This window comes from Malus domestica, chromosome 05 (genome assembly GCF_042453785.1).
Source record: "Malus domestica chromosome 05, GDT2T_hap1".
Lineage (NCBI taxonomy): Eukaryota > Viridiplantae > Streptophyta > Magnoliopsida > Rosales > Rosaceae > Malus > Malus domestica.
Window position 1 is genome coordinate 43,432,418 of NC_091665.1, and position 15,813 is coordinate 43,448,230.

General features: G+C 37.8%; 3 protein-coding genes across 3 annotated transcripts; 1 reads left to right on the forward strand and 2 right to left on the reverse strand.

Moving 5' to 3' along the window:
- LOC103434770 (cold-responsive protein kinase 1-like) lies at window positions 1–3,191 on the forward strand. Its single transcript, XM_008373122.4, has 8 exons — window positions 1–167; window positions 351–411; window positions 500–708; window positions 847–959; window positions 1,546–1,756; window positions 1,853–2,090; window positions 2,250–2,400; window positions 2,618–3,191. Exons 3-8 carry the CDS (start codon window positions 624–626, stop codon window positions 2,939–2,941), a joined length of 1,122 nt encoding a protein of 373 aa, XP_008371344.1. The 5' UTR covers window positions 1–167; window positions 351–411; window positions 500–623; the 3' UTR covers window positions 2,942–3,191.
- Window positions 3,192–3,872: 681 nt separating this feature from the next.
- Window positions 3,873–6,275, reverse strand: LOC103434772 (clathrin light chain 1-like). The gene is made up of 3 exons (XM_029103207.2): window positions 5,724–6,275; window positions 4,664–4,817; window positions 3,873–4,579 (listed from the first exon to the last, which is right to left on the reverse strand). Exons 1-3 carry the CDS (start codon window positions 6,074–6,076, stop codon window positions 4,112–4,114), a joined length of 975 nt encoding a protein of 324 aa, XP_028959040.1. The 5' UTR covers window positions 6,077–6,275; the 3' UTR covers window positions 3,873–4,111.
- A 995-nt stretch (window positions 6,276–7,270) lies between these two features.
- On the reverse strand, window positions 7,271–15,712 carry LOC103434773 (RNA polymerase II C-terminal domain phosphatase-like 1). The gene is made up of 18 exons (XM_008373125.4): window positions 15,610–15,712; window positions 14,856–15,516; window positions 13,590–14,066; window positions 13,197–13,407; window positions 12,941–13,098; window positions 12,741–12,811; window positions 12,531–12,633; window positions 12,323–12,406; window positions 11,614–12,198; window positions 11,437–11,500; window positions 10,924–11,054; window positions 10,793–10,846; window positions 10,048–10,144; window positions 9,050–9,285; window positions 8,849–8,938; window positions 8,655–8,720; window positions 8,493–8,560; window positions 7,271–8,029 (listed from the first exon to the last, which is right to left on the reverse strand). The coding sequence occupies exons 2-18, from the start codon at window positions 15,132–15,134 to the stop codon at window positions 7,921–7,923; spliced, it is 2,883 nt and encodes a 960-aa protein (XP_008371347.3). The 5' UTR covers window positions 15,135–15,516; window positions 15,610–15,712; the 3' UTR covers window positions 7,271–7,920.
- Window positions 15,713–15,813: the final 101 nt, after the last annotated feature.

Genomic DNA, 15,813 nt, shown 5'->3' on the forward strand with positions numbered 1-15,813 from the left:
ATGAGGAGCAAAAAAATCAGAGAGAGAGAAAAGAGAAGGTTGACAAAAAAAAAAAAAAAAAAGAGAGGGAAAAAAGAAAATGGTCGCTTTCAAGTTTGAGCAGAAACAGTAATGGAGATGGGAACACAAGTACCAGTCTTCAGCTCCGTTTCCGCCCGCCCATTAAGGTAAACGGAATACACAAATCACACCTAAACCTGCATTTTAATACCAAGAGGGACGACCACCAAAAGCTTTCTCCTTTTTCATTTTTTTCCCTTTTGATATTATAAAAGATTGCATCTTTTTATATATATATTTTTTTAACTGAGAATTTCAAGCTCTCTCTCGCTCTCCATGGTTGCTGACAGAAACAGATGCTAAAGGGCATCAGGACATCAAAACTTGATTGGTAATCTGCAAATCCACGAGGTGGGTTTTTTCGAATATTCAAATCTTATTAGTTTGAACTTTTGGTGTTTGGAGGAAGTTTTTGTGATTATTTGGTTGTGAAATTTAGGATTTTGGCAACATGGGTCGGTCCAAATCTGATTAGGGAGGGCTCTCTGATCAAAAGGGAGCTATTTTTCTGTAAATTTGAGAGAACACAGGAGGTAGGATTTGATTATTGTGGACAAGTTAATATGCGTTGCAGCTGCTTTGGTGCTTCGGTTGCTGAGAAGAGGAAAAGGAAATCTGGTTCTGGTCAATTTGGCCATGATCTTGATGGTACGGACATGGTTAAATGTTCCCACTTTCTGGTTTTGTTATTTTTTTTTTACCTCCGTACTGTGGCTTTTTTGTTCATTGGATTCTGCGGATCATCATTGTTATTGTGATTGATTGATTGTTATGTGTGTTGCATAGAGAATGTGCTGGAAAATATCAAGGCTTTCTCTTACAATGAATTAAGATCTGCGACGGATAATTTCCATCCGAGTAACAAGATCGGGCGAGGCGGTTTTGGAACTGTGTACAAGGTACTCAGATTATGCATTTGTCTTGTAATAGTTATAATTGGGAAGTTTGCACCAATTATAGAGAATTCATGATATCTGTGGTTCGAATTATGTTAGTTGTTTTCGATTCCAAATTTGTTGCAATGACTAATGAGTTGGCTCAAAATATCAAGCAATTGGGTTTGCGTTTTAAGAACACTTCAAGTTCTATCCGTATGTTTTTCTAACACATAGATGCAATGTTTGGTCTGCTAAAAACTCTCACCTGTAGTTCAAGATTTGAGAAAAATAGTGATTTTGTATTTTCCTAGTATTATGATTTTATAGCCGACCCCACTTAGTGGGAAAAGGCTTTGTTGTTGTTGTTGTTGTTGTTATGATTTTGCTTTAGATCATGCGGTGATTAAGAATGTTAGCCACCAATTTGGATTGAATTCTGCGACGTTTCTAGACAGTAATTTCTATTTCCTAGTTTCCAAGCTTTCGTTGCTGGTCTTACATTTCAAAGGACAAACTTTAATAATGATTATGCATTAATCAAAATATGTAGATGGTTTTTGTCCATGACATTTCATATTGTCTTAGTAGTTTAGCTGCGTTTTGCTAGGGAACCCTGACAAGTGGAAAGCATGTTGCTGTCAAGACACTTGCTGCTCAGTCGAAGCAGGGAGTCCGTGAATTCTTAAATGAGATTAACACTATCTCAAATGTCCGGCATCCAAACCTTGTTGAGTTGATTGGGTGCTGTGTTCAGGAAGCTGATCGAGTTTTGGTCTATGAATATGTTGAGAATAAAAGCCTTGATCATGCATTATTAGGTAAATGGATAAATTTTTTAGCATGTAAAGAAAACTGTAGGTACACAATACACAAGGATGGACCATAAGTCTAATTTGTTTTCCTTTTGTTTGTAGGTCCAACGAGTAGAACCATCAAACTGGATTGGGAAAAAAGATCAGCCATTTGCTTGGGTACTGCCAGGGGTCTTACGTATCTTCATGAAGAACTGGTGCCACATATTGTACATAGAGATATCAAGGCTAGTAATTTACTTTTAGACAGAGAATTTAACCCGAAAATCGGAGACTTTGGGTTGGCTAAACTCTTCCCTGATGATATCACTCATATCAGCACAAGGATTGCGGGCACAACGTACGTTACTTTCATATTTCTAGTTGATTCAGTTTCCTTGATTGATTCAGTTAGGAATTTATGTTGCATTGTATTTTCCAATTTTTCCTTGCTTAATTCACTTAGGAGATTATAGAGAGAGTTTATGTAGCTGCTTATGCTTTAGTTTCATTTTTTCAGTGGTTATTTGGCACCAGAATATGCATTGGGAGGTCAGTTAACCCTCAAGGCCGACGTTTACAGTTTTGGGGTTCTCGTTCTTGAAATAGTATGTGGAAGAAGCAGTGCCAAGGGAGACTGGGGTGGGGCAGAAAAGTTTCTGCTTGAATGGGTGCGTTGTTTATTTCCATTTTTCGACAAAATTCTTGGCATATCAGATTCATTAATTTTTTCCTTGACCATACGCGCAATCTTATATTGCGATTTTGTACACTTTGTAGCTGTTGAGGTCATATGGACTTATTTCATTTTCCATTTACGTTCTTTTCCACGATCATACTCGCAGTCTTATTCTGCTTCCTTTTACAATTCTTTCGTTTCTTCGATAGGCATGGCAGCTCCATGAAGAAGGGAGACTATTGGAGCTAGCTGACCCGGAGATGGGGGAATTTCCGGAGGAAGAAGTCCTTAGGTACATGAAGGTGGCATTTTTCTGCACCCAAGCAGCAGCAAACCGAAGACCAAAGATGAGCCAGGTTCTTGACATGCTCTCGAGAAACATAAGACTCAACGAGAAACAACTTACAGCCCCAGGTTTCTTCAACAGTTCAGGGAGCCTGAGCGGACCTTCAGGTAAAAAGTCATTTTCCGAAACCACTACCAGTCAGATGAGTTCCGTCCCCGACACTATAACTCAAGTAACACCTCGCTGAAGAACAATGTAATTGTGAGTCAGAGGAAGACGAAGATGAAATTATCTGCAAGTCCGCAACAAATTATTCAACAGTTGATAATTTTTGTCAACCATTTTACACGCTTTTTTTCTTCTTTTCTTTTTAGCCATTTTGAGTAGGGAGAGGGTGGTTTGAGCAGAGTCTATAATTTATTTTCATTAAAGAAAATGGTACGAATACGATTGTACAAATAGACCCTAAACTTTAGTCCACCGGTCATATGGTTTCAGATTTGATGTTTTTTGATAGACATGATTTTTGACGAAAGACTTAAAAGATAGACATTTCAGATCATTAAAATAAATTACTTACCTCACAAAAACAAGTGTCAAAAATATTGTCACGGATCAATTCCCATATATATACATAATAGATGCTTTCGACAACAGCAAGAATGTTGGATGCAATAACAATTGAGTCGGAGGGTATTTTTATTTTTATTTTTCAAAGTTGTGCTTCATATGGTTTTTATCTAAGAAAGTTTTGAGAGGCGTAGTTATAAAAGATCCCTGCAAAATGGAAAAGTTTTCATGGAGATTTCAGGGATTCCGTGATCACGATCATTCATCGTATATTGTGCGATCAATTTTTGTTAGGTATTATTTACACTTAATTTTAAATTTTAAAATAATTTCTGATCGCACGATGTATGATGAAAGGTCCTGATTACGAGATCCCTAGGATCCCTGAAAAATTTCACACCATACAGTATACGTCATTCATGAATATTTAAACAAATTTCGAACTTAAATGCAAAAACGGAAACACAATTTCTCTAACCAATTTGGCTAAATCCGTAAACATCAAGCAAGATGATCGTATGTATCATGGTTGATGGAATCTACTCTTTTAATTCAAAATTTTGTACTCCTCACAAAAATATGGATGCAGTTCATCACAACGCGTCTGCTGATCCAAAAAAGTAAATATTCATAAAATGTGTGCAAACAACGAAAATTCCAAATCTCAAATCCCAAGCACAACACATTCAAACACGAATGTATATAAAGGCCTGCACAATTAAAACCTAAACACTAATTAATGGAGGCCAAATATTACAATATTCGGATAATAAGTAGCAAACGAGGCTGGCGATTTGTAGCCGATAGTTAATTACAATCTCCAAAAAAAAATATGGAAGGGTTCGAATTAAGCAGCGAGTTCCTCGGCAGGTGCAGGAGTGGCTTGTTCGGGAGCGTTTGAAGAACCATTGGAGGTGGCATCCTTGGCTTCTGAAGCGGGCACCTCAGCTTCTGCAGACGCATTAGCTTTTGGTGCTGCATCCTTGGCCGGAACCTTCCCATCTTTGGCATCTTTGGCCGGAGCCTTCCCATCTTTGGCATCTTTGGCGTCTTTAGCTGGAGCGGGTGGGGGTGGAATCATGTGTGGTGGAGTTTTATGCTTCAGCCTCACATGTATTTGCCGCAGCCTCGAAAGATCAGTGGGCTTTCCAGGCTTTGGGCCTTGAATGACTTGGATCCCTGGTTTCTTTTCCTGATCCTTCTTGCCTCTCCTCTTCTCAATGTTGGGAACCTCGTGAGGAATGAGCTCCGCGATTGCTTTCCAACTTTGCTTGTCAGCGTTTTTATGGAAATTCTCTTGATTAACCAAGAACAACTGCTCAACATATAAACCAACTTTTTAGCATTAGGAACAAAAAACCACAGCCGGTAGTCAAAAAGCGGGCATTCCAATACTTACCTTCTCCTTTTCTCTGTTCTGGACCTTGTTGGTCTCAACGTTAAGCTTCCTTTTCTCGTAGAATGCACGCTTGAACTCCTCAGCCTCTTCAATAATTTGGTTCCTCAGTTCTTTCTCCCTCTTCTCCTTCTCCTCAAGCAGGATGGCATTTTGACTGTACCAGAAAAGTCAAGTTAGGTCATTAATATTCTAGCGGAAAAATAACACCATTAGCTAACTTGTAACTTTTGTGCAGATCGACCAATGCGTGCACAAATCACTAAAGCAACTTACCGTTGTCATTTTGAATGACTACAATCAACTTACCGTTGTCGTTTTGAACAACAAACATGACAAATTTGTTATTTCATTATTAGTTTGTTGTAGTTCAACTGTTATACCCAAGACTTTTTTCCTAATGACCATCCGATTGGATTTGATGGAAAAACTGAACCACCCTTTTTCGTCATTGAGTTGATAAAAACTCCGATGAAGTTTGATTAACCTCAAATGAAACTAAATTTTGCAAATAACTCACTAGCAAGTCTAGCAAAGAAAGAAAGAACTTATTCTTCTATGATTAAAACAACAATAAAGCATTTTCCCACTAAGTGGGGTCGGCTATATGAATCCTAGAACAACATTGCGCTCGGTTCTGTGAACTCATTCTTCTCATTGAAAGCAAAAAAATTTCCTTCTGGCAATCAGATCCAAGAAAATCAATAGCAATCCTCATTCCGAAACGCTAAATTTGACTCGAAAAGCACTACAATTCGGTTTAGAAGCAGCTCCAAACTACACAAACACAATCAATCGCTGATCTATGTCTTTAAGAACCGCATAAACTTAACGATTTGATCAACCTTTCTCGAAAAATCGCAACTAAAGAACTAACAACCGTACCTTTTAGTGATCACAACTACAAGAAATCACACAGATCTAACAATAGTTCAATACAGACACCTATATTTAGCTCAAAATCTAAGATCAAACGGATGCAGAATTTCACAGATCTAAAGCAGCAGCTCACAAAGCAAGCAACTAGATTTCTCAAAAAAAGCGAATCGGATCCGGATCTTACCGCCGCCACTCACGAAGAGCGGAACCTTCCTCGACAAACTCGCTAGGTTCCGGGAGCACGGGACCGTCGGATGTGAAGACGCCATCGTCGATTCCGTTCTCGCCAACGCCGTAACCATTTCCGTCGCCGTTCTCAACTGGAGCTGAATCGAAGGGAGTGGAGTGGGAGTAGTTGGAGCCGGGACCGTCGAATCCGAAAACATCCGGGGAGTCAGGGGCGGCGGTGGCGGCGCCGTGGTCGGTGTAGGAGCCGTAGTCGGCGTAGCTCTCGACGACGACTTCGTCCTGGTCAAATTGGCTGTTAGGGGCATGAAGATCGTCGCCGTCCACGCTGAAAGCGTCGAAGGAAGCCATTTTTGGCGGCGGTGATTTCTGTCTCTCTCTGTCTGAAGAGGATTTCAGTGGAAATATTTTGAAAGGGAAAGAAAGAGGTTTTAATTGGAAACTAATGGAAGAAGCTCTAATTTTTGGTCTTGTCAAATTTCGCTGTAAATTTTGACTGACGTTCGGACTACCACTTTTTTACGCTACATATATATATATATATATATATATATATATATATATATATATATATATATATTGATCTATTGTTTAGTAATACTTTTAAAATTATTAAATTGCATTTAAAATTGACATAATTCTTCATTTTGATATTTGACAATAAAATTTAACAAAAGTAGTTCTGAGTTTATCTACCTTAAACCATTGAGTAATGATATTCATACCATATTTTTGTACCACATTTTCATAACACGTAGCATTTGATGTAGACAATCACATCATTTGAATTAATCAGATTTTTAAATTTAGTTCATTATTTAATAAACTAATAATTAAGAAAAAACTAGTTAATTAAATAATGATTGTGGCATACGAGGATTCTTTCTCCTTTATTTCCTTGTGTTTTGCAAATTTTTCAAATGATGTGGCTGTCCACATCAGATACAACCTAATATGATACAGAAATGTAGTATAAAAATGTGGTATGAATAGTATTACTCTAAACCATTATATTATGTGAAAAATATGTCAAAATCTTCGTTAAATTATCACATAAAACGACCATGACCACCTTTTTAAGACTATACTTGTCAAACCAACTCTTTCACTTAACGTGAATATTAACATATTTTTTCATAAAATAATAAAATGATTTACAGTGGACAAACTCAGAGACTGATTCTATCAATTTTCAATATCAAGAATGTCAAGAACTACTTTGGCTAAAAAACCTTTTATTAATTGTTAACTTTCATGTCATATGTGTATCTCCCTCTCTTTTTTTCTCTCTCCTCACGTGACGGGGGCATTTTATGCTCATGCCACACCCTGCACTTATGTGAGGATGCTACCAGATTCATTACAACATCAACAAACGCGATCCTTAATATTACAATCTAGTAGTATTTTTCTTTACTTGTAAGCGAAAGATCTTAAGTTCGATTCTCGCCAAAGGTAAATTTGAACCGCATTGTGACGCTTAGTCCACTCCCTTACCCCCTCAGATAATATTGTTTGTTAAAAAAAAATTATCAACTAACGCAATACTGGTAACAAAATTTCCATTCCGTCGACGGTAAGCGAAAACCATATTACATTTAGCTCAATTTACATCAGTAAGCAGTTCCACCTCAAGTAACATATCCCAGAAGACTGACATTTTCTTATACTCCCAATCTTTGCAGAGATGGACACCGAAAGAAAACTGGCAATCGGACTGAAATAACCATCGATGCTTAGAGCGTGCCGGGACTACATAGCCGCAACTCTGAGCATAGCCAAAGGCAGACGTCGAAGCCTCCGTGTCCTGTTTACTTCCGGTAACTAGACATCAATACACTGTCAATCCTACCTAGATAGGCACTTTCGAAAGTCTTGGAAGAAATGCATCAACCACACAAAAAAGGAGTTACACGGCATTGCCTTCCGAAAACGTGCAAGGAGGCTTATAAGCATTTGGTTGTGGGGGGGGAAATCGTTACAACAATGACTGAAAACCACAAGAATGTTAGGACTGTAGTCACCTGACAAGCACCTCCCCGTTCTTTCAGAAGAATCTGTAACGAAGCTGCAAGCTCAATCTTGTCCACAATTAAGCAGCTACGGCTCCATGGTCCTCGCCCTTCTATATAATATGTACGGAAGACGTTATGTCAGTAGCTATACCAAAATGGGATGAAATGGTGGTATGATTTTCAGGGAACTGGTGGAGCATTTTTCGGATATCTAGCAGAAGAGGGCATCCGTTGAAGAACTTGTGGAAACTCCTGCTTCATTCGTTTATTTGGCATCCCTTGGAAAGACCTTTTTACCAGAAACACCAAATTAGAAGGGAAGAATACACAATATATATGGAGAGGGAGGGAGGGAGAGAGAGAGAGAGAGAGAGAGAGAGAGAGAGAGAGAGAGAGAGAGAGAGAGAGAGAGTAGCAACTAACAAAATTTACAAGGAGAAAAAAGGGAAAAGGTCTCAACCTACATATTATTTTGATATTCTGCAAAAAGTCAATACAGAAAGCAAGAAAGTTTTGCTAAAATTTAAAGCGACGTATAATTTTCAATTATCCTCATAAGTTTTAGTTTGTTGGCTGGAGCTGTAAAACTAATCAAAGCTGCAAGAGCTTTCATGTCATGTGCACCAAGAGCTACGAAATAGAGCCAACTGAATTATTGGCTCACTTTGGGCTGCTTGATCCAACGAAAGTTCAAACTTCATTAAAAAATTGGCAAACATAATTACACACTCGCAGCTGATGAATTCACACACCTTGGAGAACCCTGACGTTTCTGAGCAAATAAAGTTGATCTTAGACTTCCGAGCGCCTTTTCAGCGGCCTAAGGAAAAGATTGTTTAGGTGGACAGATATGACATTTCAAAAAGACTAGGCACCACAAAGGGTACTCCGAATTGGACCGGTAGAAAAATTACCTGCATCTTAGCCTCATCCCACGTCAACCCAATCCCCTTTCCCAAGACCTCTCCATCTATTTCAACCTGCAACATTATAATGATAGAGAATTATAAAGAAAGGAAGGGGGCAGAAAGAGAAAAGAAATATGCTTCAAGACAAAACTCAAATGTTATTCAGAATAATGAAGCATGTAATCATGGCAAATACAAACCTGTACGTGCACTTCATCCTTCTCAACTGAATTAGCTGAAGGTGGAGGTCGCGGTTGAAAAACTACACCACCAAGGCCCTCTATCATACACTGAAATAGGAAAAATTATGGAACGTCAATAATCATAACATCATTCAGCACCTGGAAATAAGAGAGAAAAAAGATAGAGAGACTAGCAAACTATCATGTATTGAATCTTACAAGTTCTTTGAGGGCAGAGACTGAATTCATAGATTTTTGGAAGCCTTCAAGCCTAGGGTCTAGTGGCCTAGAAGGCTCCGATGAAGTTGAAGATGACAGGGACTCCTCTTTGGGAAATGACTGGATCCCAAAAGAATTCGCATTACCCACAAAACCATTGTTGTTAGCATTAGAAAACTTGCTCATTTCCCCATGAACAGGCACAGAATCAGGCTTGACGCGGGAAAGGTATATATCTGCAAAAATGTTGTCCAGGATTGTCTCACACACAAAAAAAAAAAAGGAAACTAGAGAGATACCTCAATAATATTTTCCCATCTATGGACAGAACCAAGCTAACACAATATTCCCTAGTACAGATGCAATAATTTCATAAGCAAGTTGACTTTGTTTTAGTGCAGTAGGTCCTCAGTCAGTAGTTTCATATTGTTCCAACAGTTAATTGTTCAGTTAAAAACTTTCAAAATTGATTGACTGGCATCTTTAACCCCTGATGGAAAGCTGACAAAGTTTAAAATAACCCCTCGATCCTCCATCCATGGCTTTTGCTACAAAAGCACTTCATTCAGCAGAATAATCATCTAAGATCAGCTCCAGTATGATTATATCAGAGACTTGAGAGTTTAAAATATTTAGCGGAAGATAGATCTTAAAAATATGTCATATATTGACTTAATTCCACAATATCCTTTTCCATCGAAAGTAAGAGATTGTAGTGTTTGTGGCTTAACAGTCAAGGACAATGCTGCCTAGAACATTTTGCCATCATTCAATTTTTGGAAGAAAAGAAGCAAATGGAATATTAGCCTTGAGGTGGGCTTCACATGTGTCAAAAATCAATTAGTTGTCAATTTGTTCCATCACTGCTCTAATATCAAATCAGTTTGTCGAGCATAAATTTACCGGTACAAGAACCACTTGAACAGGCATGAAAATAATATTGAGAATGACAGATCGCCCAAGCTAGTGGCAATAAATACAGCAATAAGAAATCTTACTGGCTAAGTTTTTTAGAGAACCCTCGGCAGCCTGGAAATGAGCTTCCCTTCTTGTTTTACCAGTTCCTTCACCAATTTTCTCTCCTGCAAACCAAGCCTACAAAAGGCAAAATGGATAAACTAATTAAAGTGTGGCATCCCCAACAAAGGAATATGCAACATCAGAAAGTAATAAAAACAATTTCTGTGATAAGTTACATGGTACAGTTTGACCTACATGGCATATGAAATTCATTGATTCAAATTATTGGGCCCATTTACAACTGATTACCAACACTAATTACACCCATTACCATCAATTAGATATGCTCCATTCAATTGTACCGTATTGCTATGGAATAGGGTGCACACATATTTACTATTTCTGCTTTAAAAAATTAAAAAAAATCACCAAAACTTAGTAAGATACTAAGATGTGATCATAAAAGCAAACCATCATTTTATTATGAAATAGAATACAAACCAAATGCGATTTCCTGTCTTAGCTCCCTCTTCACTCGAAACCAAAGTTATCAACTTGTGGACATAAAGTCCCTAAAATATCAAAAATTGAAATTTACATCAAATGTCACAAACAATACGACTTATTACTGAATGGTTTAATTTTTCCAAAGACAAGTTAAGTTATTTACACATCCCTAACTCTGGCCAAGAAAACATTGAACTATGGTTAGATACGTTCAAAACGTGATACCCCAGAAACTAATGTGGAATTATAAGGTAGTAAGCCAAAGATCAAAAGTACCTCAACATAAAACTGGAGTTCCGTGCTAGCAACCAAAGCTGGCCTAAACTCCACCTGTGGAACACGAGGTTTTGATATATGCAAAAAATAAAGAGTAAATTTTCTACTGCAACACAAACAGCTCAAAATACCTTGGCTCCACACTTCATTGCGATTTCCTGTAAGGCTCCAGCAGGAGTTTCTGCATTTGATATAGCTCGTCCAGACTCAAAGTCCACATCTCTATTCATGGAAGGGGATCGACTCAAGGGAATCTCCTCACCTTCAAATTCATGTCCCCGTTATATTACACCACACTCATGATAATATACAATAATTACATATAAATAAAACAACTGTTAGTTACACATTTTAAGAAAGACAAGAACCATTAAATTCCACTTGGTTAAAAGTTCAAAAAGAAGATAAGATAACCCAATTGCATAAATAATACTCAATTAATAACCTTCCAAAAAAGAATAATCATTGCCATGGTATAGTCCAAACATGTGAAACTCTAGGCAAATTGTGATAGTACACTGCTGATGGTAAAAGTACTTTTGGAAAATGTTCAAGCCTTTAAAGCAGCATCTATCAATGAATTTGTACCAAAATAAAATAAAATAAACTGAAAATCATCGTAAATTGTGCATGTCATAGCTCACCTGACACTGAATGATAGCCAGCCGATGCATGGTTGAATCTCAGCCGATCATCTCTATGAAATGCCTGCAAAACAATAATCTTTTAGGACTAGTCTTGTCTACAATCCAGTCACAAGCAACATCCATCACTCAGCATAACAAAATAGGATTAAAGCCAGATCAACAAAGTGTAAATACCTCTTTCGGAAATCTTTGATTTTCTTGAAGAATCCTATCAGATGGAATAGAATTATCAACCTTTGAGAAAAAAGATGAATGATGAGGTCGATGCTTCTCAATCTGCATTGGATCTGGATCCAATGGAAGTTCTTTGGGTACCGTCCGGCTCAGTTGCCGAGGGCTCATTTCTTCCTCCACTGGAAACCAGCCTGGACGCGGTTGCACCCGTGGAACAGAGGCTTGTACTGGAGGTCTGACAGCAAATGGGGGCTCACTCGGTGGTGGTTCTCTTGTATCTTGGCCATGCTGCAAAATCAGTAGCCTCCGCCTTGTATCAGGGTCTAACTCTGATTCAGGTACCTCTCCCTCCTCTCTAGCCGGAGAACTATGCAAGCTTGGTTCTGCAGCGCCAAGATGACCCAACGGTTTAACCACTGAAGCTCCCTGAGGGAACTGTATATTAGGAAAAGTCATTGGTGATTGCTGACTTGACGGCAGTGAAGTTGTGCTAGAGGAAGGAGCCATAGAGTACTGAAGAGAAGCAAGCCTTGGATCTATGTTAGTGACTACCGAAGAAGCCGTTAAAGCAGCTGAGGTTGCTTCCTACATGCCAGAAATAGGTCAACCAATAAATGAACTTTAACAAATTCGCATATGCAGATGCACAAAAACGTTCATCCAAAGTGGAAAGTTCGCATATCAATGGAAATACTGAATCTTTATATACCTTCAGTCTTCTTTCAACCTCAGCATCTGCCATGCCATCAAAAGTGAGCGGGTCTCTGTTTCCATTTAAAGCAGAAGGATCATCCTGAACAACCAAAATCTATTAGTGGAATTATCATATTGTGACAACTGTGGTGTGGAGGAGATTTTTCGGGAGAAATTTCATTAAAAAATAAATAAAAGAACATCATAAAATTGTTCCAACTAACCTCTGAAACTAGATGATTGCTCACATCAGGTGAAGGGACATCTTTAATATCATCTTCATAAAAAAATTCAGGAATCTTTTGTAGAAGACTGTCATCAAATTCTCTGTTATCACACCAAAAGGTGATGTCATGCCAACAGAACACCATTATTTTGCTCATAAACAGAGCATGGCTTTACACGAAAACAGTTTAGAGACATTAATTCCTTACTTAAAAAATCCACCTCTGACATTGCAAGCAACATTTCTTGCAACACACAGGACAGGGACTGTGTTATTTGCCTGTAATATTAGGAGGTATGATGAGTTCAAGCTAAAGAGGAAAATAAATAAATATGCAAAATGTGCATTTTTGACAATAGATCAGTTTAAAAAGTTAATATCCATATAAAACAAAGCAAAGACTTTTACTTCAGCTTGAGGAGCATAATACGGAGCAAAAGCAGGAACAACATGCACCCGAGGTTGATCTCTCTCATCCCACACTTTCAAGCGATCATCAATTACCAATGCCATCTTAGGATGGCATAAGCTTTCTTGGAAGACATTGAACAACGACTTTCTTGAACCTATCATAATATATGAAATCCATTAATTAAACAGAGAAATGCATGTGACTTCCAGTGAAATTGTAAAACAAAATTTATAAACGAAATATAACAGTTACCAGACTTCACACAGACAATACGATCAAGTAATTTATTTGAGTTTATCAAGTTTGAATCAGGATCAAGAAGCCTCCACATTTCCAATGCATAATCCCTTTCAGCCATTGTGCAAACATAAACCTCAAACCGCTTGCGCCCTCTTGCAGTCAGGTAGCTCCGAAGATCTTCCCATGCAGGTCTCAACCTCACAAGAACACTTGTATCACGAATCTAAGACAGAAATCCTATGTTACTTAGGACACCTTATAACGATGAGTACGGAGACTTACTACAAACAAAAGACAGATAATGCGAAAACAACAAAACCATCCACACAACCGGATCAAGCAGATGTTGACCAAAATAACCAAATGAGGAATGATGACGAAGATAATAAACAAGGTATTACATACCTGCGGATTAATGCGAGTCAGTATAATATTTTTCTCATGTAATCGTATAAGAGGCCGAATAATAGGTTGATGATTGTCAGACAAGGCTGGAACAACCTCCGATTGAGTTTTGACAACTCTCCCATTATCAACAACTTGATCATTTTCAGCATATTGCTTCAATATAAACTTGTCATCTTGATACCGCTTGATCTCTGCAAGCATACCAGAAATACGTAGTGGGTCCACCTCAGTGCTTATCTTCCTCTGTAGGGCCTCAATTCGATCCTCAAAAGAGCGCATTGTATTTGCAACAATGAGTGTTTCATCAAGATCAAATACAATGCCCAGACATCTAAGATTCAGCATGACAAGGCAAGAATTGTATAGTCCTGATGCAACATAGAATCCCCAGAAACATGGGAACTGTTTACCACCATTCCTGGATTGCATGGCAACCAAATGAAGCTCCTCCCCTCCTAGGGGCATTACTGCAGTCTGAAGAAAAGCATGACGGCTCAAGGTTTGCACAAAGTACCATTCATTCCAGATAACATAGGCAGAAAATAAACTTACTTTTCAATCAACGTTAACACATAAAGTTCAAACCATAATAAGAATTAGGCAACTGCATGTTTCCATTTTATAAAGGACTCTACGCTGCATTCCAACATATAACAAAACTGAAAACTTGGTACTGCAGAATTCTAGAGTTTTTCCTTAAACACTCTAACATCCAATTAGAGCACAACAAAAACAGTTCTTCCTTAAACACTCTAACATCCAATTAGAGCACAACAAAAACAAAATCATCCAATACTCGTAAATGAATAATTCACGCAATCATCATCTCTACATGTAACAGCATCCCGCAAGCACATATACAATAAGATCAGAAACAAGCCATCACAAAAAAAAAAAAAACCATAAGGTATATTCTCAACATCAACGCGTTCTGTCATTGTACTAAACTCAGTAAGTTGAGGAATAAAGTTCATCTTACAATTCTATGAAATCAAGTCCATAGTTTCAGTTCAAAACAGTTAAAAGTTCAAACAGCTCATGCAATTTGGGGCAAAAATTTTACTGGGTTCATCCAAAGTTTCAAACTTTACAGTGAAATTCAAAATTGGTCCATGTGAAATTGTTCAGAGTCCTCTGTAACAACATTATAAAGTTAAAAGGGGTTAAATTAGAATATGGGTTTTCAATTTTTATCTGTTTTTTTCTGCAATTTTGTTATTTTCTTGGAGGTGGGAGTTTAATTCAATGGTTGTGCTGCTATACCTTGTTCTCCTGAGTCATGGAGGAGTGCAAAAGAAAGAGCGGCGTGTCCGGAGACGACAACGGCGACGTCTTTGACTCCATCATTTTGAAGCAAACTCCATTGGAGGAGTTTATGGTATGAAGCACTGCCACTGGTGGACATCTTTCACTTGGTTGAGAAAAATAGCTTATTCTGATTTCCTTCAACACATCCTGAACATTCTTGTTGTTCTCGTTCACTGTTGGATATATCTCTACTTCCCCAAGTAAATCTTCGCCTTTATACACGAACTTATACATTTTCTCACTTGCCAAACACCAATTTTCTCAATGCCCAAACACCATCCAAGAAGAGAAAAAAAAAAAGAAACTCAGAAATTTTATTCCCTCCTTTGATCTCTCATCAAAGTTTCATTCAATAAAAACATCAATTTCGTTGATTTCTTTCAACATCGTCGTCATCTCCAAAAAAAATCCCAATTTTGGTTTTAAATCACAAAAATTCGTAGGAAAAAAAAAAGAAAAAAAATTAGGGTTTTATTTTCGAGTGAAGATCTTAGATCCTTGATTGATGATGCAGCGTTTACGAAATGGAATCGGATTTTTGTTCTGAATTGTGGTGCTAAAAGCTAGGGTATGGTGACGATGGAGAAGAACAAGGGAGCCGTCGCGAGGAGAAACCCTAGATCCAGATAGCGAAAGGTCAAATTAGCAGTGCAATTCATATGTCAGAAAATAATATTATAAAACAAAATTAAATATAATAAAACGATACCTCCACTCTTGGGTCATTTTCCTAATTTATACTTCTTTCATGCTATTTTTATAAATTTCCAAAATTCTGCTGTAATTCACTGAACCAAAGATTCAAAATCCGTTCAAATGAAAGTTTTTATCGTATAATTATTAACAAGTCGCTTACGTTGAATGAAAATATTCATGGATCAAGAAAGCCAGAAACAGAAAAGGAGAATGAACG